Source organism: Marmota marmota, unplaced genomic scaffold (assembly GCF_001458135.2).
Source record: "Marmota marmota marmota unplaced genomic scaffold, marMar, whole genome shotgun sequence".
In the NCBI taxonomy this organism is placed as follows: Eukaryota; Metazoa; Chordata; class Mammalia; order Rodentia; family Sciuridae; genus Marmota; species Marmota marmota.
The window spans coordinates 12,049,586-12,063,643 of NW_026000174.1; the positions used below are offsets into that span (position 1 = coordinate 12,049,586).

Sequence of the window (14,058 nt, forward strand, 5' to 3'; positions counted from 1 at the left end):
AGAAGTATAGGAAGCACAGGTGGAATTGAGGCTATTTCTTTGGCATAAGATATCCTTACACCAGGACTTGCTTATATAGGGAAGCCTCCCCCGCCACCCCCCAAAAATATCTGAAGTCAAGAAAAGGTTGAGTTTTCCTTGGACTAGAATGTCAACCATCAAATGTACCAAAAAAAAAAAAAAAAAAAAGACTTTAATAAATCACCTAAGGATGTTAAAACTACTGGAAAGCAGTTGATGAGAAACATGATATTTAAGGTCTCAAAGCACCTTTCCACAAATAACTATTCATCTCAAAGGGAAATATATTACCTTCATAATGGTGAAAACTGTAAGACATCATCTAAATCAAGTGACATCATGTGTCTCCTGATAAAACTGAGGATACGATACCTATCTGTGAAATTTCTGCTCAATCTAATCATAACAAAATATAAAGACAAAACTAAATAAAAATATTCTACATGATAACTGAAGTACACTATTCAGAAATGTCAAGGTCAAAAAATACAATGAAAGGCTAAAAGACTATTCCAGGCTAAAGGAGAATAAAGAACAAGGACAGTTAAATGTAGCTATATGCAACGCACAATCCTGAATTGGAATGTGGATGGTGTAAAAGCTATAAAGAACATTACTGGATAATTGGTAATATTTGAATATGGATTATTAAATATTAAAATTATAATATTACGACAACATAATATTTCTTGATTTTGATAACTGTACTTAGTTATAAGGAGAATAACCTGTAAGAAATATAGACCTACAAATATGTTAAGGGGCAAAAAGCTACCTATAATTTACTCCAAAATGGTTATGAAATTTTAAAATTATACACATGGAAGAGAAAAGCAGAGAGAAAATAAACAGGCTGTAGGTATAATTCAGTGTAGAGTGTGCACTTAGCATTCACAAGGTCTTGGGTTTGATACCCACTCCCCACCAAAAAAAAAGCGAATAGGGCAAAATGTAAACAAACAGTGTATCTAGATAAGAATACATACTGTATATAGTTCTTTTTACTATTCTTGCAACCTTTCTATAAGTATGAAATCTTATCAAAAGAAAAGGTGACCAGGCATGATGGAACATGCCTGTAATCGCAGCAGCTTCGAAAGCTGAACGAAGATTACAAGTTCAAGAGACCCAGCAACTTCAAGAGACCCCATTTCAAAAAAAAAGGGCAGTTGGGGGCTGGAGTTGTAGCTCAGTAGTAAATCCCTAATATTCAAACAAAACAACATCCAAATGTGGCTAAAAACATTGAAAGCAGCAATGTAGCGGGGAAATGGGTTATTAGATACTCCTCACATTCCCAGTAGGCATGGCCCTCCTACACTTTAAAAGTCAGCATGATTCTTGACTGATTAAAACCTTAATCCCTTTCTCTTTAAATGACAGCATATACATTCCCAGCCCTGGCCTTTGTGAGAATGCACTCAAGGAGTTATATAAGCAATGGGGGAGAGGGGCAAACAGAGTATAAAAACTGGCTTTATAGTCAACTCTAATAGATACACTTACTCTAAATTGAGAAAACTTTCTGTTACAGAATACTTTTAATATGCAAGTGGGGCATGGTGGTGCATGCCTGTAACCCCAGCAGCTCAGGAGGCTGAGGCAGGAGGATCTAGAGTTCAAAGCTAACCTCAGCAAAAAAGCAAGGCACCAAGCAACTCCGTGAGACGGTCTCTAAATAAAATACAAAAAAGGGCTGGGGGGTGTGGCTCAGTGGTCTAGTGCCCCTGAGTTCAGTACCTGGTATCTCCCACCAAAAGAAAGAATATGTAATGAAAGATATGGAACAAATAATAAATGAGGCAGAGATCTGACTAAGGGAATGGCATGTTGGGGAAGTACTAATTGTCCTTTAGCTCCCTTAGGAAAAGACCAGCAATTTCAAAGGATAACCTGTATAGTGACATTGACTATTCATGACCCCCTTTTAGCACCAACTCACAAGCTAACCATTTTACCTGCCCTCCATGAAAAATTTCTTATGGGGAAAAAAAAAAGATTAGTATTACTTAAGGAACTACCTGAAGACTTAAAAATAAAAGAGGAAAAAGCAGTTGACTGGTTAAACTAAGAACAGAATCTATAAATACCAAATTAATAGGCCCAAAAGAAACGACTAGAGAATAAACATCACTCCACAAATAGTATATACACTGATTTTATAATCAATACAGAATGATAAAGTGAATCAGAGCATCTTTGATAATACGCTGAAAGAAACCATACAGTTTCTAAAATGAGTACTATACTGTTTGTTAAAATCAACATTTTCATTTATTTTTAAGACTGTTTCAAATGCTACCTCCTTCATGAAGATTTCTCATCCTGTCCTCATTGGAGTATGCACTTTCAGCCTTTGACATTTTTTTGTTGTTGCTGTTTATTAATAAAACTGTTACACTGGAGTTGTATGTGTATTTCCTTTTTTTTTTTTTTTTTTAAATTCAACCTCCTCTTCTAGATTTTAAGCTCCTGGAGGGCAAGAACTATATTTTACTCAACCTCTACAGGATCTATCACAATATTTAACACATAGTACACTTAAAAATAGTTATCAAATTGAAAAAAACAGAATGATCCACAATGTAAACCATATAAAACTAATGTGTGAATACTCCAATAAAGAGTTAAAATATTCAAGTGTTGCCAGGCATGGTGGCAAATGCTTATAATTCCAGCTACCCAGAAGGCTAAGAATGCAGGATTACAAGTTTGAGCCCAGCATGGGCAATACAGTGAGACCCCAACTCAAAATAATGATGATGGTGAAGAAAAAGTATTTGCACAATGTGAAGAATATATTTTAGAAAAGTGATGATGCTAAGAAAGCATGCTAGTAAATCTAATGGGGAGGCAGAAAGAAGAAATGGAGCAAGGAAAGAGCAATAAGGAAAATAAACAACTTTGTTTAGATGCATCAGAATGCATAGACACACAGGCTGAGAACTCTAATCCCCAAATCTGAAACTTTTTGAACACTGATAAGGCATCACTGGTGGAAAATTCCACACTTGATCTTAATGGTCCGAGTCAAAATGCAGGTACACTGCAAATGGGAGTTCATACCCCACTTGAATCAAATGTATGAAATATGATATGTCAAGAGCATTGTACTGTTTTGAGCAACCAACAAAAAAAATGCAGGTACATTAAAAATAATGTATAAAATTATCCTTAAACTAAGTATATAGATGCATATGAAACATAAATGAATTCCATACTTAAACATGGGTTCCATTCCCAGGATATCTCATTGTGTATATGCAAAATTCCAAAATCTGATGACTCCGAAACCTGAAACACTTCTGAGTTCCAAGCATTTAGGATAAGGGCTACTCAACCTGTACCACCTGACAAGAAGGGCAGTTAAGATAACTGAGTGATATGAGAACGAGATTTGTGCAAAGTTCAAAGTTATGGCTTGAGTTTATTCCAAGAGACTTCCTAGAAAAGTAAGATACTTAAAAGAGCATTGAGGACAAACAGCCTCTGTCTTATGGAGTCTAGCTTCAAAGTTTCTTCCTTAAAATTAAGACAACCATAGTATTACCATCGTTTTGACTGTGAAAGGGAGCATTATTAATTATGCTAAAACAACACACATAAAAACTAGGACTTATCCCATGTAAACTGAAATTTAAAAGAACCCCACTTATAGCTCATCTCTGGATATCTTGATTCTTTCTCAAGGCTTATCAATAATCATTTCAAAAGGTATATTCAGTTTCTCATATACTTATTCCCCTCCTTACCCAAACCAAAAAGCAGAATATAAAAATTACCATTTGGGAATCAAGAGTTTAATATTACCTACCTGGTAAAATTATCATCTGAAGTGTATCAATTATTTGATGAATATATGCCATGTAGGAAAGAATGGTAAACTTTACCAAAAGTAAAATTTCAGCCTACTGATTAAACATCAAACTAACAAACAAACAAACAAAAAAACTAAAATCAAAAGAACTGACATACTGAAGCATACAAATTTGGTTTGAAATCCCTGAAGCAATGTCTATTTTGGATCTAGGGTATTATGTCAGGTAGTACTTACATAAATCAGAAGTAAAATGGATCTTACCTTGGGAACTTTGAGAGGACTCTGTGGAAGAGGAACTACTATCCGTATAACTCTGTGGTTCTTCTTTTCCTTCCTGAATAGATGAATTACCAGCCTCTGCTACCCTGGATGCTTGCTGTAATGTTTCTGTTACCAGCTGTCTTGTTTGTTCACTAACAACTGTGGCTTGAAATGTTACTGGTTTGGGTTTAATAAGAACCTACAGGAAAAGCAAAAACAGATGAAATTTTAAGCATTATTTAAAATTCTAAACTTCTAGATTATGCACTAACATTTTTTCTGGTAAGGAAAACATCATTCTGTGTATGCTTCGGGCACAGCATTGACCATCAAAGACAAATTCATTTATGGACAAAATTACAGTTAAACTATGTACATCACTTTAAGTAGTACATGACAGACTGCAACAGTTATAATTTTGACAAGAGCTTTTGTGTCTATTTTTTCTCATCTATAATTATTTCAGAAGTCATTTTACAACCAGTAGGCTTATAATAGAATAATGGCCACAAGATAAGGGCAGTAGAACAAAAGACACAAGGAGCCTAAATTCCCAATGGAATTTTTGAACCACAACATCAGTCTAGAACATCCTCTTGGTTTTTATTAATGTAATAAAAATGAAACCCTCACATGTTGAAGCCACTATTTTTAAAGTGTCTTTTCATCACGAACCAAATGAAATTCTTAACTAACATACCCTTACAAAGAAAATTTGCTTGAGACCTAAGTAATCTTTGAAGAAACCCCAGAGAAACACTGTTGAAACTACTATCAGAAGCAACATAGAAAGTACGATGGATCAACTCCTGGTAAAAGTTAAAATAAAAAATACTGAAACAAATGAAGTGGGAGAAAATTTTCAAACTGAACCTTTCTACTTCAAAATCTGGGCTCAAGGAGATGACTTCAATTCTGTCCATGGAATGAAAATGCCAACTTAAACACAGCCATTTTTATTTCTACCATCTACAAGATTATAAACCTTTCAGACTCTGTGAAGTCATTCATTTCTAAGAGTTCAAGAATGAAAACATGGTTTATATTATGATGGAGCAAATAAAACTTTTACTATTGAACTCAGTAGGCAATATGAATTTACCATAAAATTAGTTTTTTAGGTATGTAAACAATTTGGCTACAATCTGGGGGAATAGATCCTAAAGGCAAATTATAAGTTTATAAGTAAATTACTGTCTTTTATAAAAATGTTATATAGCATTTCTCAACCAAAGCTGATATTACTTTCTTTGTATTCTCAGAAAAGCAATTAAATTATCTACAAAATAGACACTAGCCTGGCAACATAAGATTAAATCCTGAGCCTCAAATTCGTAGGCAAATTTTCAGAAAAGTTCCTAGATCTTCAACTAGTAACTCTGTTATAAAGGGTTCAAGTAAAGCAAATTATATAATATGCAATGTACCATAAAAAAAAGACTTTGAGGGGCTGTGGTTGTGGCTCAGTGGCAGAGCACTCAACTAGCATATGTGAGGCACTGGGTTTGATCCTCAGCACCACATAAAAATAAATAAATAAAATAAAGGCATTGTTTCCACCTACAACTAGAAACATATTTTTTAAAAAGTACTAAAGAAAAAAAACCAAAAAATAGATTTTGAGATCAGATTATTATACACTTCAGTCCAAACTTTTCATAATTTTTCTTTTTTTTAAGTTTATTAATTTTTTCCTTCTAATTTCTACCTGAAAATTTTAGGAATTTAAGAACAAAGATCACCATATCTTGTAGCATACCTGTGTTTTCCCTTGCTGCCCATAAACAATTTTTGTTGGGATAATTTTAGCTGCTGGTTGAACTGTGGAACCTATTCCTTTGGGCTGAGTTACAATCATTTTGGTGATGGGTCTTGTAGCAGTGATGATAGCTGGCTTTGCTCCTGTTGGCACTGTCTGAATTGTCTTTTCTCCCTAAGTTGAAATCAATAGTTATATGAGAGATTTACATGCATTTAAATAATAAAAACAGTCCTCTTAGGAAAAAGCACAGAAAGGTTTTTACCAAGATGATGGGAAAAGGATTATATAACAAAGTACAAAGTTCCTAAATTATCAAAAATCCCAGACCTAAATGAAATGATCTTAGAAGTCATCTGAACAACTTTACCAAAGAAAAAATTAAAATTATTTCCTAATGTGTAAATTTTTTAAAATTATTACATCTAAAAATCCTTAATATACTATGCCATTCATAAAACGCACATATTAAAATAGAGCCAGAAAATTCTGGAAGAATATATGCTAATATGTTAACATCCAAGAGTTAGGATCATAGGTCTCACCCCAACATTCTTCTTTACCTTTCAGTGTATCTGAAATGAATATTTATGAAATTAAAAAATTACTGTGCAATATATTATAACTAAATATACAAATACAAAATAAACTCCCTTAAATTCTATGTATATGAAATCACAAGGGGACACAACAGAATGTCTACATGAAAAAGTATAGGCAACAGATGAGAAGAGCAAAGATATTAAAATTCTTTCTAAAGTTATATTTAAAAAAAAAAAGGAAAAACTTAAGGCATTCCCTGTGTTTTATTATTAGTATGTTACTAATATCACTAGTTACACTAGATAAAGTCCAGTAACTTTTCATCATTTTTTGTATTTTCATCTGCCTTATTCTTAAGTATTATTTTCTGGTCACTTATGATTTCAACATTTTTACTTGAAGTTAGCTAAAATAACTTCAAATATAGTGATTTTACTAAATTATTAAAAAATTTACAATTAAGTTGGGCTTGGTGGCGTACGTAGTAGTCCCAGCTACTTAGGAGGTTAAGGTGGGAGGATTACTTGAACCCATGAGTTCAAGACCAGCCTAGGAAATATAGTAAGACTCTATTAAAAAAAAAAAAGTTTTAAAATTAAGATCCATGAAATAAAAAGGAAATTAAAAAAAGACCTCACAATTTTTACCTTATTAGTTTTTCTTAATTTCTAGATATGTGGCCTTCCAAACTTAGCAGCCAATAAAAATAAAGTGCTTTTTATCCATGTCAGTTGGATAAAAAGCAATCACTCTGTGGATTTGGAGCTAAATATATTTGCATTACAAAAAATGTTAAATTTAACTATCTGTGGTAATTATCTAAGGGAAACAAAGTGTCTGCCAATTGTGTGATTACTTATTTCAACACACACACACATCCTTGACAGTAGCATTTCTGGAAAGTGGCCAACATCCACTAGATTGCAAGTGGGCACGCCTATCTATTCAACAGCTTGATGGGTCCTATCCAAGTATAACAACGTGAACAAAAACAACTAGCAGACTTTTTTTAAGAAGCTTTCCTGATGTGTATTGTGGGCATGCATAGGTGAGCAAGTGCATGTTCCTAAGTGGTAAAAAAGCCGTTCTTATATGTTGATCTGCTTATTTTATTAGCATTGCCTATGTCCAACTGTTGCTCAGATATATCTAGTAGAGAGTATTCTCACAGGACTCTTCGGTCTCTCCAACCACACAGGACCAATAGTATATGGCATCCCCGCTTATATATCAAGTACTATTGAACTATAAACCACATTTAAAAGGGCTCTGAAAATCTGAATTCTATTCTTGGCTCTATTTTTGGCTTTCTATGTGAATTCAATCTAAAAACAATCCGATTTCCCACATGTTGAAAGTCTACTGCTAGATCCCTTCCAACATTCCAAAAATCATGATGCCTAAGAAGCTTTCATTTGATCTACTTAAAAGGACAGCATTCCATTTTCTAGAGAAGTCAGAAAAGGTAAGGACATTACAAAGCCTAAATAGTTAAATACCAAGAGTAGTAGCAATCAAAAGAAAACTAATGATTATGGACTTCCTATGTGCTAGACACTGTTTCAAGCCCTTTTAAAATTGCTACCATAATCCCCAATGAACAAATAAGAAAATGAAAGATTAGAGAAGCTGAATAAGTCACCCAAGATCAAACAAGTACAATATTAAGACACAAGATCAGATCTACCTATAAACCTCTTAACAACTGCCTTTGAAGTGGCACCCCCTTTCTCCACAGAAAAGCCCTCTTCAGCATGGCTAATTTTAGGACTCTCAGCAAAAGAGTCTCTGCGAAAGAGTCCAATGTAGATAAACTTCCTATTTTTGTGTTGCCCTGTTTACTTGGCCACTGGCCGAGAAGATACCAGCACTCCAGGTGCTGGACACCCCCTTATTAGTTTTTCACAAACATATCCAGAATAGTACTTTGAAGAAATGTGCAAACAAGGCCCTGGCCTTGAGCTGGGCTTCACAGAGATGTCTACATTTTAAAGATAAGTTACAAATGGGCTCCATGGTAACAGCTGGCAGGGAGAGGAAAGAAAGGGAAGAAGAAGCTCTCCCCTTCTCAGGTGTTGTCCTTGAAGAGTTAACTTGCCCAGAACAGTGAAAGAAAAAGTTGCTTTTATGTGAACTTCTGCAGACTGTGAACTTCTGAGCCCCTCCCCTTACCTGCTGGGTATAAAATTCTGAAACTCCCTGAACTCGGGGTTCAGGGGATTAATTGATTACAGCAAAAGCTGTGCCCTCTGAACCTGGCTGCAGCCAAATAAAACTGTTTCCTGTATCTTTGGTGCCTCGCCTCATTTGTCCCGACAACACCTTCAGAACTATAAATCAGTTCTTTGACTTTTTAAAAAACTAAGTCAAAGAGATAAAAATGAAAAAAATTAAAGTAACATATCCCCATAAATTAATTTCATCTTAAACCCAAATATTTCTCTTTGCCTAGTCTATGCCAAATACTACTCCGATATCTACTGGCCATAAGTAGGAATAAAATCATGTTCCAAAAGAAGTCTTTCTGCAGTTAAGCCAATGAAATTCTCCATCTGGACCAAGCTAAGTATCTAAATCATGGTCATAAGCAACCTAACTATGAGCAAATAAGAGCAGATGTTTTAGAAATTATTGTAAAAAATGGCATCAGTTGGTGATGTTTTAATAGTTATTATATCACAGTAGCGGTAAATCAAGCCATTCTGGTCATTGTAGGGTTCAAAAGTCCTTAGGCAAATATTTGTATAGCTAATCTTTAAAATTTTCAGTGTATTGTTGAATCTGCAGTTCAAGCTCTTACTTACTCCAGCATTTAACAATGTCGTGACAACATTTTTGCCAGGGAGGCCTTGAATGGTCGTTCCTTTTCCTGTTGTCTTTTGCACAACAATCACATTAGGCTTGGAAGTCATTGGGATTGTAGTGATTTTGGTAGTTGTTCCTTAGAAAAGGGGGAAGAAAAGGAGGCCTGAGTTAAGAACTAGTGATGATCATTTCTGTTTATGTTGTGCAAAATTAAAACAAAACAAAATCTCTCCTTAAGCAAAGGCAAAAAAAAAAAAAAGAAACACACATAGACCAAGTTGCAGATTCAACACGTACTTTTGTAATCTGCAGAACTCTAGAGATTGTGAGAATGAAATTTTGATTTATACTGTATATTTTATAGGTAGATTTTTATTTTTAACCATTAAGATCTACTATACAAACATAATACCATATTGTCTTCTTCCCTGCATCCTTCCATAAAATGCTTCTCTTCAACCTATCAAATCTAACCACCTATTAAATCTATGCTCTATATTCTAATTGTCCAAGTTGAAAATCCTTTTGTAAATCCTTGATTTATGCCTTGTCTTGACTCTGCACCCAGTAACAAAATGAAAGCCCATGAGCTCTGAACTCTTTGTGCCACTGATTCCTTCAGTGCTTAGCACAGTGGACGGCAATTACTTTATAACAGTTGTTCATTAAGTATGTCAATGAGCTCACTTTATCAGCAAAGTCGTCTTTTAAAATGTTATCAACGCTAGTTCAACAGGCAGGCCCTCTTCTTCTCTAGTTTCCATATTGCCTCCCTATTTCAAGTTTCTCTATCACAGAAACAGCTCTGGTGCACCCTGACATATCCAACATACTAAAAAAAAAACAACTAATTTTCTCATGTCAAGAATCCTGAACATATTAAATTGGTTAAGAACCTCCCTAATCTCCATTGGATCTAATTCCAACTTTCCCTCTTGTGCTTCAAAATCTTACATGTTCTGGCCCTAATTCTACCAATATGATCTCATTAGTTCCTACTCCATGGTAAATACCATAAATTCTAGGCTAACAAGTAATTTTTTCATTATGGTTTCCCACAAACTACCACACAAAGCCCCAAATTCCACAGCTAGCTTTCAGGGTTCTGTCAGGTGTGAATTATTAGGTTATCTAACATGTATCTCTCCTTCAGTGTTGGTTTCCATGGTGAGCACACCAACTGCAATGCTACTTTTGCTCCTATAATTTTCTCTGCATAAGAAAGCAGGTAGTCATATTCTTATAAAGGTCTATACATTACTTAACAGTGACTAAGTACAAAATAGGAACTTAATAAAAACATGACTCATTCTTGAAAAGAAAAATTAAACAAAATTTTATTATTTTCCACTGGAAATCAGTAGTAATCATTAATAGAATTTTATAAATAAGATTACACTAAGAATAGAAGTATTCTAGTTGTTTTTATTAAGAATTATTAATTTTGTCAATTTTGATATAAAAATACCTTTATAACATACTTGTCATTATCCAAGATCTCATCAGTTCAAAGTAAAACATTCAGAGATTATATAAAAAAGCACTTTTATCCACCGACTAGCTTCACAACAGTTTTTCCCTTTATCTACAGTCTGAAAAGCAAGTTGTTACAAGCCACAAAAACCAAGCTACCCATTAAAGTTAAAGTTAAACCAACTTAAAGAGTAACTCTTAAGTCCAGTCCCTCGTATGTAATTAACTGTGAAGACCTCTTTGGACACTGCACTTCTCACCAAATATTTGATAACTGAAAAAATGCTTTTAGAAAGGAAGCACAAAAATCTACTTTAAGGAAATGTAAACTATATTTCTAGCTCTACACCAAAATATACAGACCATTTTTTGACAAAACTTGCTCAACCAATGGATTTTATTTGTCTATCCTTTTCATTTCAAAGGCCTGTCAGTTTATAAGAATAGTTGCTAACCATGTCCACCAGTTTAACAAAATGGGGAGGGTGGGGAATAAAGTTAAAAAACTCAAAGAAAAAGGATTAGTATAAGGAAAAGCAAGTTCAACATTATATTAAAATAGAATATAAAATTTGTCTACAATGATCAATTATAAATATCTGAAATTCCAGGGAGCATGTTTCTATATCTAGAAATATTACTCATTACACACACACACACACACACACACACACACAGTGAGAGACCATCTTCTGTGCTTTCATAGCAATGAGTTTATAGTTCTCATGATACAACAGAATGCATCCCAAGTCATTTGTTTAGCATTCTTTAGGGCAGAGAATGAAACTCAAGTACTTAAACTCAAGTCTAAGTATCATAGCATCTGAATCATAACATATCAGAGAAATCACTATATAGTCCATACTTAAAAGTAAAGGCATAATGGTTGCAAATAACTGTGAATCACATTTGATTCATAATGGGCTATGATTCTGATGCATTCCAATGATTCTTATTTTTTTAAAAAATACACCTGGAAAAGTTTGCATGTTATGGTAGGTTGGCTTAAAGAGAAACAGAAATTTATTGGCTTATATTTTACTATTCACAGATTCTTAAAACCCACACAATCTCAGTCTCTTGGGTAATGTTTTATGTTGTTTTTCTCAAATAATGTGACAATGAATGAATGAAAAAAAATGTATAAACAAGAGCTCCTTGTCTGGACATTTTAGTAAAGATTAAGAGAATCATAGTCAAGTCTTGCCATTGTCACAGGTTCTTATAATGCCCTCAGAGTCAAGATAATGGATTCATTTTGAAAGGATTCAAACTTCTACATAAAATAGGTATATTTCTTCAACCAACACTCAATATGGCTCACAAAAGCTTATAAACCTGATAATTATCATGTATATACACATATAACTATTTGATTAATATATGAATTAAATGGCTGTAAGAACAGTCATCACTTCCATTTAATTGCTTACTCTAGTTAAAAAAAATGAGCTTTCTAGAAAGTATTGAAGAAGCATTAATTTGCCTTCTAGGGTATTATACAAAGGGAGTAAGGAATTCACAAATAATTTATGTATAATAATATTCATTTCAGGATTATTTATAACAATAAAAAGACCTGTAAGCAACCAAAAACATCAACAATAAAAAAAATAGTTAAATTATGGTAAATCACATGAGGGAATATTATGTGGCAACTGGAAGGGATATCAAAATATATTTACTAGGCATGTAAAAATAATCAACACATTTTATGAAACAAGGATAAAAATCATGTCCTAATTTTTAAAAGTATACATATATTCACATAAACAAATGAGGAAAAAAGGAATGAAAATACATTTCAATTTTAACACATTTCCATGGGTGGCAAAATTATGTGGTTTTATCTTTGTACTTTTCTAAATTACCCCACAATGAAAGGAAAGTTTGTTGTTGTTAAGTCTTCTAGTCTAGATGTCTAAATGTATTTTAGGAAAACTGCTTTTTGGTGGGGGAGGGAATTTTATTTATTTATTTTTTCATTTTTCATTGGTGCATTATAGTTGTAGTACATAATGGCGGGACTTGTTATATATTTGTACATGCACACAATATAACCATATAATTTGGCCAATATCATTCCCCAGTATTTCTCCTTTCCCTTGAGGGAGAGAATTTTAGAAACTAATATCTGCTTATGGATGAAGACAGAAAACTACTAACTTCATTCAACCAGATTACCAGTTTATGATGAATAGACAAAGGGATTTAAAAACTTCTAATAAACTAACCTAAATCCTAGGATCACAGAATAACAGAACATTACAAAAAAAGAGAACTATCTTTATAAAGAACAGTGATATGTAAACATAGGATCCATTTAGAACAATGAGGAATGAGGAAAAATGCCAAACAGTAAAGGAAATATGAAGACATCATAATCTTCATGCAATGAATAAAGTTGCATGTATACCAAGTAAGTATATGCTACAGTGCCAGAAAAGCTTAATAACTCTTCCCATGTATACCCATTTACTTGAAATAACAACTAAGTGAGTGGTTTTATATTTAATATGAAGGTGGATAATATATACAGGATATAGATCTTAAATCTCTGCCTCTAGGAAAATATGCCTGCTTATGTTCCTCTAACCTACTACAAAACAACTACATCATGAATAAGGTCTATAAATAAGGCTTCATGACATCTAATATTCCCTTCAAGCTATATGGTATTATAAACTCATATATAAGTAAAAAAAGAAAGAATCCTAAAAGTTACCTACCAATGAAAAACATAACTTTTTGAAAAATGTTTAATTGAGTAAATGTTCTATACTATTTGAAGATATTGTCAAGTAATAAATTATAATTTGAGTTATCACTGTGTTATTTAAATATCCTCTTAAAAGTTAAGAGTACAATGACTCTTTCCCTACTTTCATCCTCCTCAGTTTGGCCAACACTGAATTTTCTCACTTGCACTTAAAAGAAGAGCCAAAATTAACAGCTTTAAATATAGTGCTTGATGCCAATACCATGCTCTGCTTTGCTTTTTTTCATTCCTTGAGTTATCAGCAACATCAAATTACTGCCAGAAACTTCAGTCCCTTGATTTTATAATATTAGAACAACTTACCAGGGGCAAACAAAATACGACTAGTCTACAAAAATGGCAGCAGTTAAAATCATAAGGCTTGCTTAATCAGAGATTATTTAGATCATTTTAATTAAAAATAATAATCAGTGAAAACAGATGCCATGTTAACATTCCACGTCAGGGTCCACGACCCAAATATTGTAGGCCAATAAAAACCAGGTAAAATTCCAATATATCAATAAATAGGCAGATGGTTAACAACCTTACTATCTGAGTAAAATATTTTTTAAAAGCAAACAGTTAAGATAAACGGTGAAAAACAACTAAAGATAT

The 14,058-nt window shown here is 33.3% G+C and overlaps 1 protein-coding gene across 16 annotated transcripts in view; it reads right to left on the minus strand.

Annotated features, from left to right (window-relative positions):
• Positions 1-14,058, minus strand: part of Emsy (EMSY transcriptional repressor, BRCA2 interacting) — an 82,535-nt gene that overhangs the window by 19,804 nt on the left and 48,673 nt on the right. For all 16 annotated transcript variants that reach the window (XM_048788035.1, XM_048788029.1, XM_048788034.1 and 13 more), the window contains 3 exons: positions 9,209-9,345; positions 5,862-6,035; positions 4,103-4,301 (listed from right to left, as the gene is read on the minus strand). In XM_048788035.1, coding sequence (XP_048643992.1) covers positions 4,103-4,301; positions 5,862-6,035; positions 9,209-9,345 — 510 coding nt within the window. The remainder of the gene's footprint in view (positions 1-4,102; positions 4,302-5,861; positions 6,036-9,208; positions 9,346-14,058) is intronic.